Source organism: Pseudorca crassidens, chromosome 16 (genome assembly GCF_039906515.1).
Source record: "Pseudorca crassidens isolate mPseCra1 chromosome 16, mPseCra1.hap1, whole genome shotgun sequence".
Taxonomy (NCBI): domain Eukaryota; kingdom Metazoa; phylum Chordata; class Mammalia; order Artiodactyla; family Delphinidae; genus Pseudorca; species Pseudorca crassidens.
Genome location: NC_090311.1, coordinates 38,799,494 through 38,820,332, shown reverse-complemented (window position 1 = coordinate 38,820,332; position 20,839 = coordinate 38,799,494). Strand labels below are relative to the sequence as shown.

The 20,839-nt window shown below is 39.4% G+C and overlaps 1 protein-coding gene across 4 annotated transcripts in view; it reads right to left on the bottom strand.

The window, feature by feature from the left end:
• The window catches only part of ASAH2 (N-acylsphingosine amidohydrolase 2), a 79,422-nt gene that overhangs the window by 25,135 nt on the left and 33,448 nt on the right, over window positions 1–20,839 (bottom strand). For all 4 annotated transcript variants that reach the window (XM_067710140.1, XM_067710138.1, XM_067710137.1 and 1 more), the window contains 7 exons: window positions 18,453–18,539; window positions 16,191–16,295; window positions 15,971–16,052; window positions 4,713–4,828; window positions 3,571–3,665; window positions 1,874–1,913; window positions 981–1,076 (listed from right to left, as the gene is read on the bottom strand). In XM_067710140.1, coding sequence (XP_067566241.1) covers window positions 981–1,076; window positions 1,874–1,913; window positions 3,571–3,665; window positions 4,713–4,828; window positions 15,971–16,052; window positions 16,191–16,295; window positions 18,453–18,539 — 621 coding nt within the window. The remainder of the gene's footprint in view (window positions 1–980; window positions 1,077–1,873; window positions 1,914–3,570; window positions 3,666–4,712; window positions 4,829–15,970; window positions 16,053–16,190; window positions 16,296–18,452; window positions 18,540–20,839) is intronic.

Here is a 20,839-nt window from a genome sequence, read left to right as displayed (position 1 = left end):
GAGAGTAAAAGGTATTTCCAGACGTGCAGTAACTATTTGTGATATGAAAAATATTCATGGTTCCTACTGGTGACAAAAGTCAGAGGTACAGCTAATATTCTGTCATTTGTTGCCTACATTCATAATTGAAAGAGATGCTAAAAGACAGTTACAGATAAATGAAAAAGTGGATACGTGAAAACTTATTCACATCTAAGTTTACCCCAGTTAAGAACCTTTATTCAACAGGATTTCCTAGAAGGCAGGGACCCTTCAGTAAAGTCAACAGAGGGCAGCAGGGCAGACTCTACTGCTGGAATTACTGAGTATTTGTCAAGGGGTAGCCTGTGTGCCACAGTATGGATTGCCAAGTTATACCTGCAGATGTATTAGAAACCATTAATTGTGGAACTCTACACCATTTTCACATTTTTAACTACTGTTGTTTAAAAGTACTTGGGCTACTTTCTGTACTATTTGTAAACAAAAACGCATTACCAGGCAGCAGCCTCCCTAATTTTTTTGAGGCTCTGTTTCTTAATCTGTATCATGGATATAATAATACCCTACTTCAGTCAGGGCTAACTGTGAGGATTATGCAAGATCACATTTGCAAGGTGCTTAGCCAGTGCACTCAATAAACAGAAGCTATCAATGGGAGTTTTTCCCAGGTTCTACAGAAGTTTAAGGCACCAGAAGTATTAAGGATAGAGTTAGGAATGTTGTATGCCATAACCCAGGCTTATTATCAGTGCCCCTGACAGAGTAATTTATTTCAGGGAAAGTGGAAGTCAGTGAGACTAGAATTTTGACCTGAACTTGGAAATGGTCAACCTAGAACTCCCAAATACAACCTCTGGCTTATCATTCTCTTACCAGCCCTAAAACAAAATCACCTCTCAAAAACATGATTGAGGAAGTCCACAAAGAAATTCTGCATTTGATGCAATAGTCTTGACCAGGGTATAATTCATTTAAATGATGAGAACTTTTAATTTTACCTGGTATTCTTCATAGGTGGTAATGTAGTGTGTATATACATTGCATAGACCCGAAATAACAACAGTCATATTCAGCATCCCATAAGTTGCAAATTCCTAGGGGGAAAGGGAGAGTGCAATAAAATTACTCTTCATCTTATAGTGTATTATCATCCTACTTATACTTAACATACAATTATAAATATGAATCATTAGTGTAAGATAAATATCTTAACAATATTTTTCCTAATGATCTAAACTGCCTAGGAATACAGGAGTATCTAAGGATCCCTTAGGAAAACTTAAAGCCATAACTCTGCACTATAGTTGGGCAAGTCAATGGATCTCCAAACATCTTAACGATTGCATTTGCAGATGCAGAATCTTCTTATTACCAAAATACAGATATTTTATCAATTTCCAAAAAAGTATAATGGGAACATATTAGCTAACCACAGGAGTTATTTCCAGCTCCAAATAATAAAACATTTGTTGATTATGTCATCTTAGAACCATTTACAATACTTTCTGAATGTAAAGAAAATCACAAATATAAATAAAATACAGCATTTTTAACATGTGTTAGATTTTTATTTACACAGGACTATAAGATACTAATGTACTTGGGGTCATTTACTACTGAATCCATAAAACCATTATCAATTTTTAAATTATTCGTACATAAATACAAATGAAATATTTTAATCTTACTATAGTTCTCTTATATTTTTTAAGTTTGTTCTTATGCCATTAATATTTCATTTTCACCTCCAGCCGTTATTTTCAAGATGTGTAAAACTCTCGTCATCTTTGCAAAGAATAATTTAAAAGGTGCCAGATCACAGGGACAGGGAATTTTTTTCTCTTTTCCAAATAAAAATGCATATGGATATTTTATTTCGTTTTTAATTTACCTCTTGAACTGCCTCCCGAAGTCTTCGTCCAGACATGGTCCTGAGTCAAGAAAGCAGAATTATCAGAGTGTTTTCCTATTCAGAATGTACACAAGGTACACAGAAAGACTTGTAGTGAAAGCCAAAATGTTAGCCTGGCTAACAATAGTAAAGTGTACAGAAACAATGCAAGTTAAAGTTGAGCTTTTTTCCTCACTGCCGTATCTTCAAAACAAATCCTAAAGTGAAAACAGACAACTTGAAGGAGGAAAACAGAATCAATGACTATCACTGGCAAAAGATCCCAATCACTTTCCATTCACTGAGTCAACAATAGGTTGCATTCTATTTAATAACAGCTGAGGCAAGTAGAGAGTGTACTGTTCCTGCCTACAAAGAACTTACTATTTCATTCATTCATTTAATCCTTCAGTAAAATATTGGACACCTACCACATACCAGACCCACTTCAAACTGCTAAGGATTCAACAGTATGAAGCTGACATTCTAGGGAGGGAAGATGGTCAACAAGCAAATAAAAAAGTGAGATGACTGTAAGTGCTATGCAGAGTATAAAGTAGGATAAGGATGAAAGAGGATGGTGGTGGTCATTGTGGGGATGGTGGTGTTCGTGCTGATGCTGTAGTGATGTGGTGGTGGTAGGAGTGGTGGGGGGGTAAAGACAATGTTATATCATGTAAGCAAGACTGGCATCTCTGTTAGAGTTTTGAGCAGAGAATTGAAGGAATAAAAGACTTGGCCATGGGGATAAATGGAGGGTAAGTGTTTCAGGTGGAAGGAACTGTAAATTCGAAAGCCCTAAAATAGAAGCGTGCTTGGTAGTCTGGGAACGGCACTGAAGCCAAGGTGGCTGCAGCAGGGGTGATCAAGGGGGAGTGGTATGAAATCAGATCAGAGAGCTTGCTGAAGAGAGGATCACATAGGGCCCTGTCGGATATTACAAGCGTTTGAGAATTTCTCTGGAGAGTTAGAAGCCATTGAAAGGTTTTGAGTAGTGACATGATTTGACTTATGCTTTACAGGGATTACTCTGGCTATAATGTTGAGGAAAGACTATAGAGGAGTGAGGGAGAAGCAAGAAGGTGAGACAGGAGGTTACTGCAGTAAAATCCAGGGGAGAGATAATGGTGGCTTAGACCCAGGTTGGGGCTGGGGGGTGGGGAGGGGAAGAATGATGGAAACTGTTGAATAGAACATACAGAATTTGCTGAAGGATTGAAAGCAGGGAAAACTGAAAAAGAGAGAATTCAGGGATGACTCTAAGATTTAGGGCCTGAGCAATGAAAAGATAAAAAATTGCTACTTACTAAGATAGGAAATATGGCATAAGGAGCGGATTTAAAATATGCTTCCATGCTTCTAATACCTAAATCGATTGTTTCACGACCCTATGTTTTAATATTATTTAAAGTCTTTCTACTGACATAATAAATCACTGCATAATTTTATTGGAATGATAACTTTTCAAATTTTTCTGTTTACTTCAAGTTACCCACTAGTAACAGGCAGAGAGAGATTCATTCTTCAGAGGCCCCACCAAAAGAGGGTGGGAATATTTGTCACCGTCGCCAAACATAGCACAGTAGGATACAAAGGAGTCAGTACAGAATTATCTGCCCATGATAAGAAGTGATCCCAACAGAAACACATCCACAACAGTTACATGTGTAACTACAAAAAGAAAAACAGGAACTTACGTAAACTCCCCAGGGATGGCAGTGATGGCCAAGAACCCAAGAGTAATAATCTGAACATCAACTATATCTGGGTGCCAGGGATGAGGTTTTGACAGCTAAGAACCAAAAGCATGAAAACTGTGTTAAGAATATTATTCTTTCTATTGTCAAGAGACTGACGCTGCTCATAGAAGTTCCTTTATTAAAGGATTTTAAATGTTTCCAGCTGTTTTGGGGTGTCTTATCCTAATATCATATTTCTTTTCTAATTCATGTAGTATTAAATATTCTATCTATTCAATAATAATAAGATGTAAATCTTATATACCAGTGTCCCATTAACCTGGACTTATTTTCTCATCAATGAAATTTCTAATGGATTTATCATTGTGGAATCACAACGTGTAATAGATAACCAAGTGTTCTCCTATATTACCATGGTGACTATCTTTATACAAGATGAATAAGAAATTACCATCATTTGGAATAGCATAAGTTAATGATTTCTTTTTACTTTAAATCTTCAGTTACCAAGTCTTGCCTTACTTTTTAGGTTTTCTCCAAGAGAATCTATCCTTTACCATATTCAGATTAGTAGAATCTTTCCCTCTAATCCTTTGTTTCCTCTCTTTCTTCTTCCTGGAGAATTTTAATTAAATATTAGGAAAAAACTCTATTTAAAAATTTCTTCTACATCAAAAATCCATGATAGTATGAACACTGTATGAATATGAAAATCTATGTTCCAAAGAGCATTTAAAGAATATTGCTTTACTTAATAATGTTGCCTGAGTTGTGAGAAAATAACCTGAGATATTTTTCTCTGCAAAGAATTCTGTGTTCACTCCTATCCTGGAGTCAACATAAACAAATCCTGAATAAGAAAAATGTTACTCTTATTCTTCCTTTTCCACTGTTCTAATTGCTTCATTTATTTACTATAGATGTAAAACTCTAAGTCAGTGTCTTTAATAATCATAACCCTTATTTCTTAGAGTTACACTTATAGCATCCATATTTTTTAATATTAAAAATTTGGTATGGGAACATCTGAATAACACACAGATCTACTATTCAACACAGAGCTACTATTCATATCTGATAATTCATAAATGTAAAATTAACGATATACTAATTTCACCATGATAATCAAAATGTATTACCTCTCCAGTATGAAGAAGGATTGGCTTTGGTTTTTGGCATTCTTTGATTTCTTCAGATGGCTTGCCCAGGGCCTGATCCCGAATACTGTCCCACGATGGATCCCCTACTGTTGTCCCTATTAGGAATGTTATGATTAATATGATTCCAACCCTCTGAAAAATATCATCATTTTGACAAATGTTGTACAACAATGCTTTTAGGACTTTGAGAGATTTTATCGAGGTTGTTGTTCAATGATTCCAAACAGTTGCATAATAGAAGAGGCAAGATTTCCTGTACATCCTAAAGTAGGAGCCGTTGTTTAATTAGACCTCAGTGTGGTTGACAGAATAAAAGAATATATATGTTCTACAACCTTAATTTTTTTTATTGCTCTTTCTCAACCATTTTGCAAATAAAAAATACGATATAATTAAATGTAGGTCTATGAACTGAATCACCTTTTTCTTATTTTGAAAACTATAAAAAAAACACCTCCAACGTGAAGTACCAGTTGTTTGACTTGTGGTCTCTAAAGACCCACTCTTGAATCTCCACTTAATTATGTACACACACACACACACACACACGAGCAATAAAAACAACCATCAAGCGTAACACCCATAATCTGGGGAAAAGCTATGTTAACTACAAAACCTAAGAACATAGAACCTATAATCCATTAGGAAAATATAACAACTATGAACATATATGAACCTAATAACAGAGTACAAAAATACATGAAACAAAACTGACAGAAATGAAGGGAGAAACAATCAACAATAATAGTTGGAACTTCAATAACTCACTTTCAATAACAGATAGAACAACGAGTGAGAAGACCAATAGGGAAGTATAAAATTTGAACAGCACTAGAAGCCAACTAGACCTAACAGATACTAACAAAGGGCTCCTCCAACAACAGCATAATATGTATTCTTCTCAAGTGCATATGGAACATTATCTAAAATAGACCATATGCTGGCCATAAAACAAACTTCAATAAATGTTTTAAAGTATAAATAATACAAAGTATGTTTTCAACCACAATGTAATGAAATTAGAAATAAATAACAGAAGAAAATTTGATAAACTCACAAATATGTGGAAATTGAGCAACATGATTATGAATAGCTAATGGTCAAAAAAGAAATCAAAAGAAAATATAAAAACAGTTTCGGATGAATGCAAATGAAGACACAGTATATCAAAACTTATAGAATGCAGTGAAAGCAGTTCCCGTAGGGAAATTGATAGCTTTAAATGCCCTTATAAAGAAAGGAGATGACCTCAGCAAGATACCAAAGTAGAAGATATCAGCTTTCATCTCCCCACAGAATACAATAATTAGCTATCCACAAAAGAAAATAGCTCTGGGAAGGCTCAAGAGTCCAACTAAAAACCTACAGCAACACAGTGGAGCAAAACAGAATAACCACATGAAAAGGGTCACTGGGAAGGTTGGCTTATCTGAGACATCTCAAGATGGCTAGGAACGAAGAAGGGCAGAAGATATCAGTACCAGCCACATAACAGATGCCATCATTTGCTGCAGTGGCCTCTGCTCTGCAGAAGACCCTGGAAACCCTTGCCACTGAGAACCTGAACAGCCTCTGCAACAGACTCTCTACAGCTTTCATGAAAGAGGACCCTGTTTGTCAGTGCAAACCCCAGAAGACTGCTCCACAGAGACACCAGCAGCTTCTATGACTGAGGTAACCAATGATGGATTACCATGGATCACTGAAGAGAGACGTGATGCTGTACCTCCCTCATGAGAAGCTTCTGTTCCACTGCCCTGGAGTCAGGGCTGTCAGTCCCCCACCCCCAAACCCATACATGACCCTGACCCCAGAGCCATGGGTGTTCCATGTACGCCCATGTTTCAGACCCCAACTTTGTGACCACGCTATGTTTTCCTGAGCTCCAAACCCCAGACCTGCAGCTTCCCTGCAAGTACCTGTAACTCAGGCACTGGAGCCACTGCAAGTGGACCTGAACCCCAGAACCACTTTCCTCTGCAAATGCACGTGTTCTAGTCCCCAGCTCCATGGCTGCTCCACATGTGCCCATACCTCAGGCACAGAGCTGTTGGTGAGCCAGTGTCCTGGACCCTGGAGGCATGGTTGCTCCACAAGCACCCAAGCTCCAGATCTCAGGTATGTCACTGTTCCATGAATGCGACATATCAGACATCAGTGCCACCACCACTGTGAATGTACCTGAAGCCAAACATAGCACCCAAAGTGATGCCCTTGGCCATGACATCCTCCAAGGGAGAAAAGGATGTCAGGATGTCCCCAGCAGACTTCACCACTGAAGATCACAACAGCGCTCACAGCAGCTGCAGATACCCTTAGTACTGGCCTTTGAGGACACATGCAATCTTCACCAATGATGACCTCAGCTGACAGAGCTGCATGGAGACTATGCCACTTGGGCTGCCCTGGAGCTGGAACAACCACAGTCACCCAATCAATGTCTCTGCAGCCACCCAAAGGTGAAGGCCTTTCCCCACCAAAACCATTCTGTAAAGTCTGGAAGAGGTGACTGATCCATCAAATGCACAGACAAATGCAATTCTATGAGACAACAGAAATCAAGGAAACATGACATCACAAAAGGGATACAATAATTTTCCAATAACTGACCCGAAGAATTGGAGATCTAGAAACTGTCAAAGAAGAACTCAAAATAATTGTGTCAAAGAAGTTCAGCAAGCTACAAGAGAACAAATATATACAACTTAACAAAATCAAGAAAATAATTATGAACAAAATGAGAGTTCAACAGAAAGGCAGAACCATAAAAAAGAGCCAAACAAATTCTGGAGCTGAAGAAGGCAATGAAGGAAATGAACAATGCAGTAGAGAGCATCAACAGCAGATTTGATCAAGCAGAAGAAATAATCTGTGAACTCAAAACAAGTCATTAGGAATTATTCAATTAAAGTGAAAAAAATGAAAAAGAATGAAGAAAGCCTACATGAATTATGAGACACAAAATGCCAAAGGGAGTTCTTCAAGCTGAAATGCAAGGATACTAATAGCCCATAAAAGATATGAAAGAACAGGTATACCTCATTTTCTTGCACTTTGCTGATATTGTGTTTTTCTGTTTGTTTGTTTGGGGTTTTGTTTACAAATTGAGGGTTTGTGGTAACCCTGCATTGAGCAAGTTGATCAGTGCCATTTTTCCAACAGCAATTGCTAACTTCATGACATTGCATCACATGTTAGTAATCCTCACTAGATTTCAAACTTTTTCATTATTGTTATATTTCTTACAGTGATCTCTGATCAGTGATCTTTGATGTTACTACTGTAATAGTTTGGCAGCACTACCAACCACATCCATCTAAGACAGAAAACTTAATTGATAAATGTACGCGTTCTGACTGCTCCACTGACTGGCTGTCCCTCCATCTCTCTTCCTCTCCTTAGGCCTCCCTATTCCCTGAGACACAACAATATTGAAATTAGGCCAACTAATAACCCTACAATGGTCTCTGTGTATTCAAGTGGAAGGAAGAGTCGCACATCTCTCATTTTAAATCAAAAGCTAGAAATGATTAAGCTTAGTGAGGAAGACATGTTGAAAGCCGTGATATGACAAAAGCTAGATCTCTTGCACCAATAGTCAGCCAAATTGTGAATGCAAAGGAAAGTTCTTGAAGGAAATTAAAAGTGCTATTCCAGCGAACACACAAATAAGAAAGTGAAACAGTCTTATTACTGATATGGAGAATGTTTTAATTGTCTGGATAGAGAAGCAAACCAGCCACAACATTCCCTTATGCCAAAGCCTAATTCAGGGCAAGGCCCTAAATTTCTTCAATTCTATGAAGGCTGAGAGAGGTGAGGAAGCTGCAAAGGAAAACTCTGAAGGTAGCAGAGGTTGGTTTATGAGCTTTAGGGAAAGAAGCCATCTCCATAACATAAAGGTTCAAGGTGAAACAGCAAGTGCTAATGTAAAAGCTGAGGAAAGTTAGCCAGAAGAATAAGCCAAGATAATGAATGAAGGTGGTTACACTAAAAACAGATTTTCAACGTAGGCAAGACAATCTTCTTTTGGAATAAGATGCCATCTTGGACTTTCTTAGCTAGAGAGGAGAAGTCAATGTCAGGCTGACTCTCTTGTTAGGGATAAACATAGCTGGTCACTTTAAGCTGAAACCAATGCTCATTTACCATTCTGAAAATCCTAGGGCTCTTAAGAATTGTGCTAAATCTACTCTGCCTGTGCTCTATAAATGGAACAACAAAGCCTATATGACAGCATGTCTGTTGACAAGATGGTTTACTAAATATTTAAACACCACTGTTGAGATCTACTGCTCAGGAAAAGATTCCTTTCAAAATATTAGTGCTTGGGCTTCCCTGGTGGTGCAGTGGTTGAGAGTCCGCCTGCCGATGCAGGGGACACGGATTCGTGCCCCCGTCTGGGAAGATCCCACGTGCCGCGGAGCGGCTGGGCCCGTGAGCCATGGCCGCTGAGCCTGCGCGTCCAGAGCCTGTCCTCCACAACGGGAGAGGCCACAACAGTGAGAGGCCCGCATACCGCAAAAAACAAAACAAAACAAACAAACAAAATATTACTGCTCACTGACAATGCACAAGTCACCCAAGAGCTCTGAAGAAGATGTACAAGATTAATGTTGTTTTCATGCTTGCTAACACAATACCCATTCTGAAGCCTGTGGATCAAGGAGTACTTTTGACTTTCAAGTCTTATTATTTAAGAAATACACTTCAGAAGGCTATAGCTGCCATGAAAAGTGATTCCTCTGATGGATCTTGGAAAAGTCAATGGAAAACTTCCTGGAAAGGATTCACCATTCTAGATGCCATTAAGAACATTCATGGTTCATGCAAAGTGGGCAAAATATCAACATTAACAAGGGCTTGGAAAAAGTTATTTCAGCTCTCATGGATGACTTTGAGGGGTTCAAGACTTCAGTTGAGGAAGTAACTGAAGAGGTGGTGATAACAGCAAGAGAACTAGAATTAAAAGCAAAGCCTAAAGATGTGACTTAACTGCTGCAATCTCATGATGATAACTTCCACAAATGAGGAGTTGCTGCTTATGAATGAGCAAAGAAAGTGATTTCTTAAGGTGGAATCTTCTGGTGAAGATGCTCTGAAGACCACTGAAATGACAACAAAGGATTTAGAATGTCATGCAAACTTAGTTGATAAAGCTGCGGCAGGGTTTGACAGAACTGACTCCAATTCTGAAAGAAGTTCCACTGTGGGTAAAGTACTATAAAATGCATTGCACGCTACAGAGAAATCACTTGTGAAAGAGTCAATCAATGCAGAAAACTTCATCATTGTCTTATTTCAAGAAATTGCCACAGTCACCACAACCTTCATCGACCACCACCCTGATCAGTCAGCAGCCATCAACATCAAGGCAAGACCCTCCACCAGCAAAAAGATTATGATTATGACTCCTTGAAAACTCTGCTGATGGTTACCATTTTTAGCAATAAAAGTATTTTTTATTAAGGAATGTACATTTTTAAGACATAATGTTATCACACACTTAATAGACTAACAGTATAATGCAAACATAACTTTTATAAGCACTGGGAAATAAATAACAATATAATAATAGTAGGGAACATCAATGGCCCACTTTCAAAAGTGGTTAGATCATCCACACAGAAAAGCAACAAGGAAACACTGGACTTGAATCATATCTTAGACCAACTGGACCTAAAAGACACATATGGAACATTCTACCCAACAACAGTAGAAAACACATTCTTCTCAAGTATGCATGAAACATTCTCCAGTATTGATCATGTAGGGTCACAAAAGAAGCCTCAGCAAATTTAGAAGATTGAAATCATACCAACTATCTTTTCTGACCACAAAGACATGAAACTAGAAATCAGTAACAGGACAACTGGAAAATTCACAGATATGTGAAGATTAAAACACATACTCCTGAACAACTAATGGGTCAAAGAAATCAAAAATACCTCAAAACAAACAAAACAAAAATGGAAATACAATATACCAAAAACTTACTGTACAGAGCAAAATAAGTTCTGGGAGTGCAGTTTATTGTGATATACCCCTACATTAAGAACTAAGAAAGATCTCAAAAAAACAACCTAACTTTACACCTCAAGGAACTAGAAAAAGAACAAACTAAGCACAAAGTTAACAGACGAAAGAAATAACAAAGATCAGAGTAGAAATAAATAAAATAGAGACCAGAAAAACAATAGAAAAAAACCCACAAAATGAAGAGCTGGTTTTTGAAAACACAAAATTGACAAACCTTTAGTTAGACTAACTAAGAAAAAAAAGAGAGAAGCCTCAAATTTTTCAAAAAATTAGAAATGAAAGGTAAGACATTACAAATGACACCTCAGAAATACAAAAAGATGACTATAAGCAATTATACACCACCAAATTGGATAACCTAGAAGAAATGGGTAAATTCCTAGAAATTCCTAGACTAAATCATGAATAAATAGAAAACTTTAAGCAGACTAATAATGAGTAAGAAGATTGAATCAGTAATCAGAAACCTCCTAACAAAAAAAGACTAGGATCAGATGGTTTTACTGGTGAATTCAACCAAACATTTACGGAAGAATTAATGCCAGTTCTTCTCAAACTCTTCTCAAAAATTAAGGAGGAGGGAATACTCCCAAATTTGCTTTATGATGCGAACATTACCCTGATACCAAAGCCATATAAGGGCACTATGAGAAAAAAAAAAAAAAAAAAGGCCAATATCTCTGATGAATATAGAAGCCAAAATCCCAAGCAAAATACTAGCAAACTGAATTCAATAGCACATTAAAATGATCATGCACCATGATCAATGGGATTTATTCCTGGGATGCAAGAATGGTTCAAAAAATGTGAATAAATGAATGTGATATACCACTTTAATAGCACAGGAGAGTTCTCCCTTTACTCCGTGCCCTAAATAAATAGGAAAACATCCATGTTCAAGGATTAGAAGACTTAAAATTGTTAAGATTACAGTGCTCCTCAATTTAATCTACAGATTCAATACAATTGCAATCAGAATCTCAGCTGACTTCTTTGTAGAAGTTGACAAACTGATTCTAAAATTTAAATAGAATTGCAAAGGACTCAGAATAGCAAAAACAATCTTGAAAAAGGAGAACAAAGTAGGAGGACTCATATATCCTGATTTCAAAACTTACTACACAGCAATAGTAATGAAGAAAGGGGGATACGAACCATGGAATACTACTTAGCTATAAAAAAGGAATGATTTTTCTTTTTTTAAAGGGTGATACTAGCACAAAAAATAAACACAGATCAACGGAATAGAATTGGGAATCCAGAAATAAGACCATGAATCTATGGTCAACTGATTTTCAATGAGTGTGCCAAGCCCATTCAATGGGTTAAAAAAAACAGCCTTTCAACAAATGGTGCTGTAATAACTGGATAGCCACAAGGAAAAGAATGAAGGTGGATTGTTACCTCACACCATATATAAAAGCTAACTCAAAATAGCTCAAAGATCTAAATATAAGAGCTAAAACCATAAAACTTCTAGAAGAAAACGGGTAGGTTTTCATGACATCAAATTTAGCAAAGGATACTTAAGTATGACACCAAAAGCATGAGACACAAAAGCAAAAATAGACCATTTTGATTTCATCAAGATTAAAACTTTTTGTGCTTAAAAGGACACAATGAAGAAGGTGGAAACACAACCCACAGTAGGGAGATCAGCCAAAACGGTGGAGTAGAAAGACCATGAGCTCACCTCCTCTCATGGCCACACCAAAATAACAACTATTTACAGACCACTTATTGATGGAAAAGACCAGAACCTACCATAAAAGATCTTCTATAACTAAAGATATAAAGAAGAACCACAGTGATATAGGTAGTCAAGACCCATACCCTCTGGGTAGGTGACCCAGCAACAGGAAAATAATTACAATTTCAGAGCATCTCCCCAAGGAGCAAAGGTATTGAGCCCCACATCAGTGTCCCCAGCCCAGCATTTCTCTTCCAGGAAGATGAGCCACTAGAACTTTTGGCTTTGAAGGCCAGTGGGGCTTACTTGCAGGAGACCCAGAGAGCTGTGGGAAATGGAGATTCTACTAATAAAGCGTGCACACAAAAATCTCACATGCTCCGAGACCCAGCTCAGAAACAATAATTTGAAAGGAGCCTGGGTTAGACCTACCTGCTAATCTTGGAGAGTCTCGCAGAGAGACAGTGGTCAATTGGAGCTCACAGACACTGGTGGCAGCCATTTTTAGGAGCTCATTCTACCACATACTATTTTGGATCCTCCCTCTAGCTTATTAGCTCCAGGACCCAGCTAGGCCCATGCCCACCAACCCACAGGCACCCGTACTAGGACATTTCAAGCCAAGTAACTAACTGGGTGGGGACACAGTCCCATCCACCAGTAGACGAGCTGCCTTAAGACACCCCCTGAACCCACAGCCACCCCCGGACACAACCCTGCCCACCAGAGGATGCAGGATCAGGCCGTACACACCAGTGAGGCGGACACCAGCCTCAGGACAACGGTACCCCTGCTGCCTGCAGACTCAGTCCACCCATCAGCAGACCAGCACCAGCTCTGGGACTAGGTGGGCTCTGACCCGGCCCACCAGCAAGCCAACACAAGCTTTAGGACATCCTGGACTCTGCAGCCAGCCATGTCAAGAACCAGCCTCACCCACCAGCAGTCTGACACCAGCTCTGGGACCCTGGGCCCTGTAGCCAGACCCCAGGACTCAGCTCTTCCTGCCAGTTGGGCTGGCACTAGCCCCAGGACCTAGCTTCACCCACCAGTGGGAAGACACCAGCCCAGGATCTCCTTGACTCCAGCTCTGCCCACCAGTGAGCTAGCAGTAGCCCAGGGGCCACCTGTGGGTCTGCAGCCAGCTGCCTCATGACCCAGTCCCACCAAGCAGTGGCCAGCAGACTCTGCACAAGGCAGGGCCTGGCAACCAACCAGACCCGGGGCGGGTGGTAGAGCCAAGCCTACGAGACCACCCACAGTAGTCAGCACACCACAGCAGAAGGACCCAAGCAGCCCAGCTAGCGGGCATCCCTAGAGCATATATGGGACCCATAAGGAACCCTTTCAACTCAGTAATGAGAAGACAAGTAGCCCAATTTAAAAATAAGAAAAATATATGAGCAGACATTTCTCCAAGGAAGAAACTCAATGGCCAATAAACGTGAAAAGGTTTTCAATATCACTAATCTTCAGGGAAATGCAAATCAAAACCATAATGAGATAACACTCCACACCCAGGGGGTAGATAGAATCCAAAAGGAAGATAAAAATAAGTATTGGTGAGGATGTAGAAAAATCAGAACCTTCAGAACTACTGATGAGAATGTAAAATTGTGCAACAATTTGGAAACAGTCTGGCAGTTCCTCAAATTATTAAACATAGAGTGAGCATATGATCCAGCAATTCTACTTCTAAGCATATACCAAAGAGGAGAGATGAAATCATATGCTCACACAGAAGCCTGGGCATGAATATTTATAGCAGCATTATTCCTAGTAGTCCAAAAGTGGAACAACCCCAATGTCCATCAACTGAGGAATGCATAAACAAAATCTGGTAAAACCATACAGTGGAATATTATTCAGTCGTAATATAACATAAATGAACTTATCTACAAAACAAAAACAGACTCACGGACATAGAGAACAAAATTTGTGGTTGCTAAGGGGGAGGGAGGGTGGGGGAGGGATGGACTGGGAATTTGGGATTAGCAGATGCAAACTATTATACAAAGAATGGATAAACAACAAGGTCCTACTGTATAGCACAGGGAACTATATTCAATATCCTGTAATAAATCACAATGGAAAAGAATATGAAAAAGAATGTATGATATGTATAAATGAATCACTTTGCTGTACAGCAGAAATTAACACAACGTTGAACTCAACTATACTTCAATAAAACAATTTTTTAAAAAGAAAAAAATAGTAATGAAATACTAATTCATGTTACAACTTGGATGAACCTTGAAAACATGATGCTAAGTGAAAGAAGCCAATGCAAAAAGTCACATTTTTTTTTTTACAATTCCATTTATATGAAATGTCCAGAACAGGAAAATATAGAGATAGAGAGATTAGTGGTTGCTTAGGTCTGGGAGAGACGGAGACTGTGTTGTAATAGCTGAAGAGTACAGGGTTTCTTTCTGAGGTGATGAAAATGCTCTAAAATTGACTGTGGAAATTGTTGCACATATCTGTGAATATACCAAAAAACCACTGAATTATACACTTTAAATGGGTGAATTTTATGTTTTGTGAATTATATCTCAATAAACCTGTGAAAAATTATTTATTTTAGAACAGTAGACCAAACTAGATGAAATATTACCAGGAAAGATGATGCCAACTATATCACATTACAACTGTATTTATTAATTTAACTAATGGTTCCAAAATATATATATATACAAAAGACAAGAATGAAATAAGCCAAAATATTGCCTGTAGGTGATACTCTTCAATTTTTTTTTAACTTTCTCTACTTACCAGTGCATGTTATCACAGTGATAATCAGGATAAAAGTATAAAACCTATAATAATCAGTTATAAATTCATGGAAATACACACAGGAAGAAGACCCAGGACCATATGCTTTAGGTTCCTAAAAGCTTCTGTTCTGAGGAATCTGGGCTCCAATAAAGGAATCTGGGAAAGAGACACTAACAACCAGATGGAAGGGCCAACTCATACTGTCGAAGTTACAATGACACTCCCGCTCTGCACCACTCCAACTCCACCCCAGGCTCCAGCCCAATTTAAAACTATTCTTTTTTTTTTTTTTTTTTGCGGTACGCGGGCCTCTCACTGCTGTGGCCTCTCCCGTTGCGGAGCACAGGCTCCAGACGTGCAGGCCCGGAGGCCATGGCTCACGGGCCCAGCCGCTCCGTGGCATGTGGGATCCTCCCAGACTGGGGCAGGAACCCGTGTCCCCTGCATCGGCAGGTGGACTCTCAATCACTGCGCCACCACGGAAGCCCTAAAACTATTCTTTCATAGATTGAAATGCAAAGAGAATCTCTGATTCTACTTGAATCGGTGGAAAGCTAAATTATAAAAGATACCTACCCCTGAGAAATCATGTACAAACCTGGAAAGCCTGCATACGCCCAAATTTAAAAAATAAAAATAGTAAATGTATTGGTTACATTAAACCTTGTTTGAGAACAGAACCCTGAAGTTCAGAACCTGGAACCATAAATCACATCAGACTGCACCTCACCCTGCGTAAAGTTGAGGGTTCCAAATCCGTCAATCGTGCCAGCTGCAAAACTGTAGCCCAAGGCTGGTTTACATGTTTTTGCCTAAAGGAAAAAATTGAAAAAAAAACAAAACAAAAATGAAACATAAACAGAAAAAGAAACAGAAGTTGAACTTCAATAATGAGATCAGCCCAGAACTTTACCCTTGTGGCATAATCAGTGTGACTCAGTGACACTTACTGTGTGTGTAGAATTGAGCCAGACGGTGACGTCCGTCATATTCACCCACTGATGAGCTGAAGCCAGTGGCCCAGTTACCTCCTGAGAGGCGGAGGCATACAGTTCCTAGAAAACACACACAGCCTTACCATTAAAAGCAAAAGAGCTAAAATGAATACCAGCAACCGTACCTAGGAAGTGCCAATTTGGAAAAGAGTCTTTCAGTCAAGTTTTGTTTTGCTGTCTGATTAGACAGAGCATGCGCATCTCTCCACCAAACCCCCTGTAGCTTCCCAGAAACTTGAAGGCCCTGAGACCACTGATCTGTGTCTATTTCCCACAAATATGAAATTCCAGTGATGCAGGCTATGGTACAAATGCTCCAATCTCGCTAGAAAGACAGCCAAGAAAATTTAAGGTTAGGAGTAGGTGGGCCAAATTACCTTCTTTGCCAGAACAAGGGCGCCTCCATGGGGATTCTCATGGAGTTTTCCCTCTCACAGTCCTTGTAGTCCTCTGGCAGGGCTGGTGCCAAAGGGGGGCTTGAAAGTCTTCAGGACCCACTTCATCTGCATCTGTTCCCCCACCCACTGTTCACCTTTGGATGTTCTTTTTTTTTCCAGTATGGTCAATTGATGCTTTTTTAATCTTAGGGGCACTGTGAGTCAAAACATATTTAGGAAGGTTTGTTTGTATTGAACTGTATCATACAGTAGAGGCAAACCCTGCTTCAGCACCAATGCCTTTGCCTGACACCTAACTCATTTCTACTCTATTGCCATGTCAGTTTCCACAGCCACATGGGAACGCTCAAGTTGTCAGTAACACCAGCCTGCGTCTCCTCATTAAGAGGGAAGTTGTGCCTTGCTGAGAAGAGAATCCAGAATGTGGGACAGATCTCTATGTCGACTGGGCTCAGAATGGTAACAAAATTTCTGACGCCAGATTGTGTCAGGGGTGCACACCCTAAATAGAATCTGTTAATTTAGAACAATCCACTGATAATACCACAGTAATTAAAAAGAAACTGCAGCAATTAGGTTGGCTGGTGTCTGATGTTTTCAAGGTGTTTTTGTTCTTCCTTAATTGCTCCTGAAACATTTTAGAACCCTTGAGACAAAATATTTACACACACACCCTCTCTCAAGCCCATGCTCACTAAAGGTATGGGTAAGCTATAAAAACGAAGAGATTTAGCTATCTTTGTCAGAGATGGCTCAGCCCAAAGCTATCTTTTGTTTTTTCCATCAGAAATGTCTCCATAGGAGCTGATACAAAATATGTAAGCAAAATGGAAGATAAAATTTAGAAGAGGAAGGAGGGTAGAGTAACTTGTAGTAAGCTCACTGGAGACCAGATTCTCTCTTCATCAAAAAATCTTTTAAAAAGAAAGGAAAATGTAAGATGGATGATCTTTCCATATCAAAAAAGACCAGGGACTAACTTGAATCCAAATTGCAAGAATTGGCAGTGGTGCCACTCAGCTTTACCTTGTCACCGAAGGAAAAGTTAAGAAATGGTAGGGCTTCCCTGGTGGTGGAGTGGTTAAGAATCCTCCTGCCAATGCAGGGGACACGAGTTCGAGCCCTGGTCCGGGAAGATCCCACATGCCGCAGAGCAACTAAGCCCGTGCTCCACAACTACTGAGCCTGCACTCTAGAGCCCGCGAGCCACAACTACTGAGCCCGTGTGCCACAACTACTGAAGCCCGCGCGCCTAGAGTCAGTGCTCCACAAGAGAAGCCACCGCAGTGAGAACCCCGCAACGCAACGAACAGTAGCCCCCGCTCGCTGCAACTAGAGAAAGCCCGCGCGCAGCAACGAAGACCTAACGCAGACAAAAATTAATTAATTAATTAATTATTTTTTTTTTTTAAAGAAAGAAATGGTCAGGTGACTTGGCAGGCCAAGGCCTGAGAGACTTCTGAGAATTTGGGTCAGTCTGGTTACATCTGGTCATACCACATGAATTGAAAACTTTACAATCTATCATCCAACCACCTGAAGCAAGCATTCTGGCTGAAAGAGAATGTTTCCTGATTACTTTCTTTTAAATGTTCTTCCCATAAGAAGCCAGACACAAGCAGTCACAGAGAGGTTCCTGTGTGGTTTGTGAAAACAACCTTCCTGGTTGACAATAAACAGCATTCAGTCTTCCAGACTCCCTGGTGCAGCTTAAGCTCCTGCTGTCTTCCTTACAATTACGGGCTTCCTGATGAACAATGTCAGTGGATTTTAAAGCATAGTTTTGAATGAAGATGAAAGAAGCAGGCCCACAGCTTACCTTTGCTTTCTCATATATTATCCGTCCTATGATTTGTGTGCTGTCAAGCATATCCTGCCCAGGTCCCATAGCAATGCACATGCTAGGCTGGAACAAAATGACACAAGATGTGTTCTTAGTGAAATAAGCGATTCTTTTAAGGAATGGAAAATGACAAGTGAATCTAAGCAAATAGAATTTTTTAAAGCCACATTCCAGCATTTCTTTTCAGGTGTTCTCTTAATTTACAGATTATGAGAAGCAAAATCATTCACGGAATCAGAGCAATGAATGTTGCTAGAAATCCTCTATTCTAGAAACTTACTTTTAAAAATAAGGGAACTGAGGCTCAGGTGGGTTAGAGTTACTGAAGATTATACAGGTAGCTGATATCTGAGCTATTACCTAAAGCCAGGTCTTTCCATTTGCTGCACATCTTTCTCTTTGCTGGTTCCTGCCTATGGTGCTTGCTCATAATTGCCTTCAATTGAAACTCAGTTAAAATTATATTGGAACAACTAGCTGACCCTCTGGAAAAAAAAATCAGTAAATACATCTGGCTCTATATTTTACTTCTTAAACCAGAAAAATTTGCGACTGATCGGATACTTAAATATTAGAAATGGCACCCAAAATATATTAAAAGAAAATATGGATGAATATATTCTAAAGTCTAACGATGTGAAAGGCCCTTCTAAAAATTATATGGAACACAGTTTGACAGTTTAAACATCCATACCGGGGGGAAAAACATAAGACTGAAAGATAACTGATAAATGGGGTGTTGAGGGATGAGTTTGCAGTTTATGACAAACTAAGACTTTAATACATTAGGAGCTTTAAAAAGTCAGCAAGAAAAAAAATACCCTTATTAATACATTTTGGTTCATTCATATTGAGTTGGGTATTCTCTTATTTGTAGTAAAACTCATCACATTGTATACCTTAAACTTAGACAGTGTTGGATGTCAATATATCCCAATAAAGCTGGAAAAAAAAAAAGCAAAAAAAAAAAGCATCCTAATGGATAACACCATGGATGCAGATGAAATAGGTAATTCACACACACACACAAAATGTAAATGGCCATTCAACGTTATAATAAGTTCAATCTTAATGAATTTAAACTACTAAGTTTAAACTACGAAGAGAGAACTCTTCACATTTGTGCTAGAAAAAACTGAAAGATTGACAAACCTGCTGGAGGAGTTTGGGGAAAGTGTCACTCATGCACTGTGGGCAGAAACGTGATTGAGAGTATTTGAGCAATGTGTAGTGTATATTAGAGGCGCTTTGAAAAAAAGAACCAACTCACTTGAAAGAATTTGTCCTAAGGTGAAACTCACACATGTGAAAAAATATATGACAAGCGTAGTGACCATAGCATGCTTATATGAAGGAAGAAAATAAGAAGGGAGAGACTGTGCGAGGAGAAAAGCAGGAAAGGAAAGAAAATACTCAGCAGTAGGAGATTGGTTAACCAAATTATGGTACTTAAAAATAAAGATTACGAAGTTAGTTTAAATAATGTTTGAAAGTATATTTACTGGAAATAAGGAAGCAGGGTATAGAACAGCATTACAATATGATCCCATCTATGTAAAACTGTACATATATATGTGTACAGGTGCATAAAAAGTTGTCTGGGGGGCTTCCCTGGTGGCGCAGTGGTTGAGAATCTGCCTGCTAATGCAGGGCACACGGGTTCGAGCCCTGGTCTGGGAGGATCCCACGTGCCGCGGAGTGGCTAGGCCCGTGAGCCACAACTACTGAGCCTGCGCATCTGGAGCCTGTGCTCCACAACAAGAGGGGCCGCGATAGTGAGAGGCCCGCGCACCGCGATGAAGAGCGGCCCCCGCTTGCCACAACTAGAGAAAGCCCTCGCACTGAAACGAAGACCCAACACAGCAAAAATAAATAAATTAATTAATAAACTCCTACCCCCAACATCTTTGAAAAAAAAAAAGTTGTCTGGAAGGATGTTTATTAAAATTTTCACAGGTTAATTGTGGAATTAAGGGGTGCTCCTTTACATAAGTTTCATTTTCTGAACTTTTCAATATTGTGTTTTTTTTTTTTTTTTTTTTGCAGTACGTAGGCCTCTCACTGCTGTGGCCTCTCCCGTTGCGGAGCACAGGCTCCAGACGCACAGGCTCAGTGGCCATGGCTCACGGGCCCAGCCGCTCCGCGGCATGTGGAATCTTCCCAGACCGGGGCACGAACCCGTGTCCCCTGCATCGGCAGACGGACTCTCAACCACTGCGCCACCAGGGAAGCTCTGTGTGTATTTTTAACAACCATATATCATTTTTCTAAAAAACATTAAAGCTATTTTCTAAATTAAAAAAACTTTTTAAAGAAACCACATTAAAGCAGAAGACACGGCAACATTTGTCCATTTCCCTCTT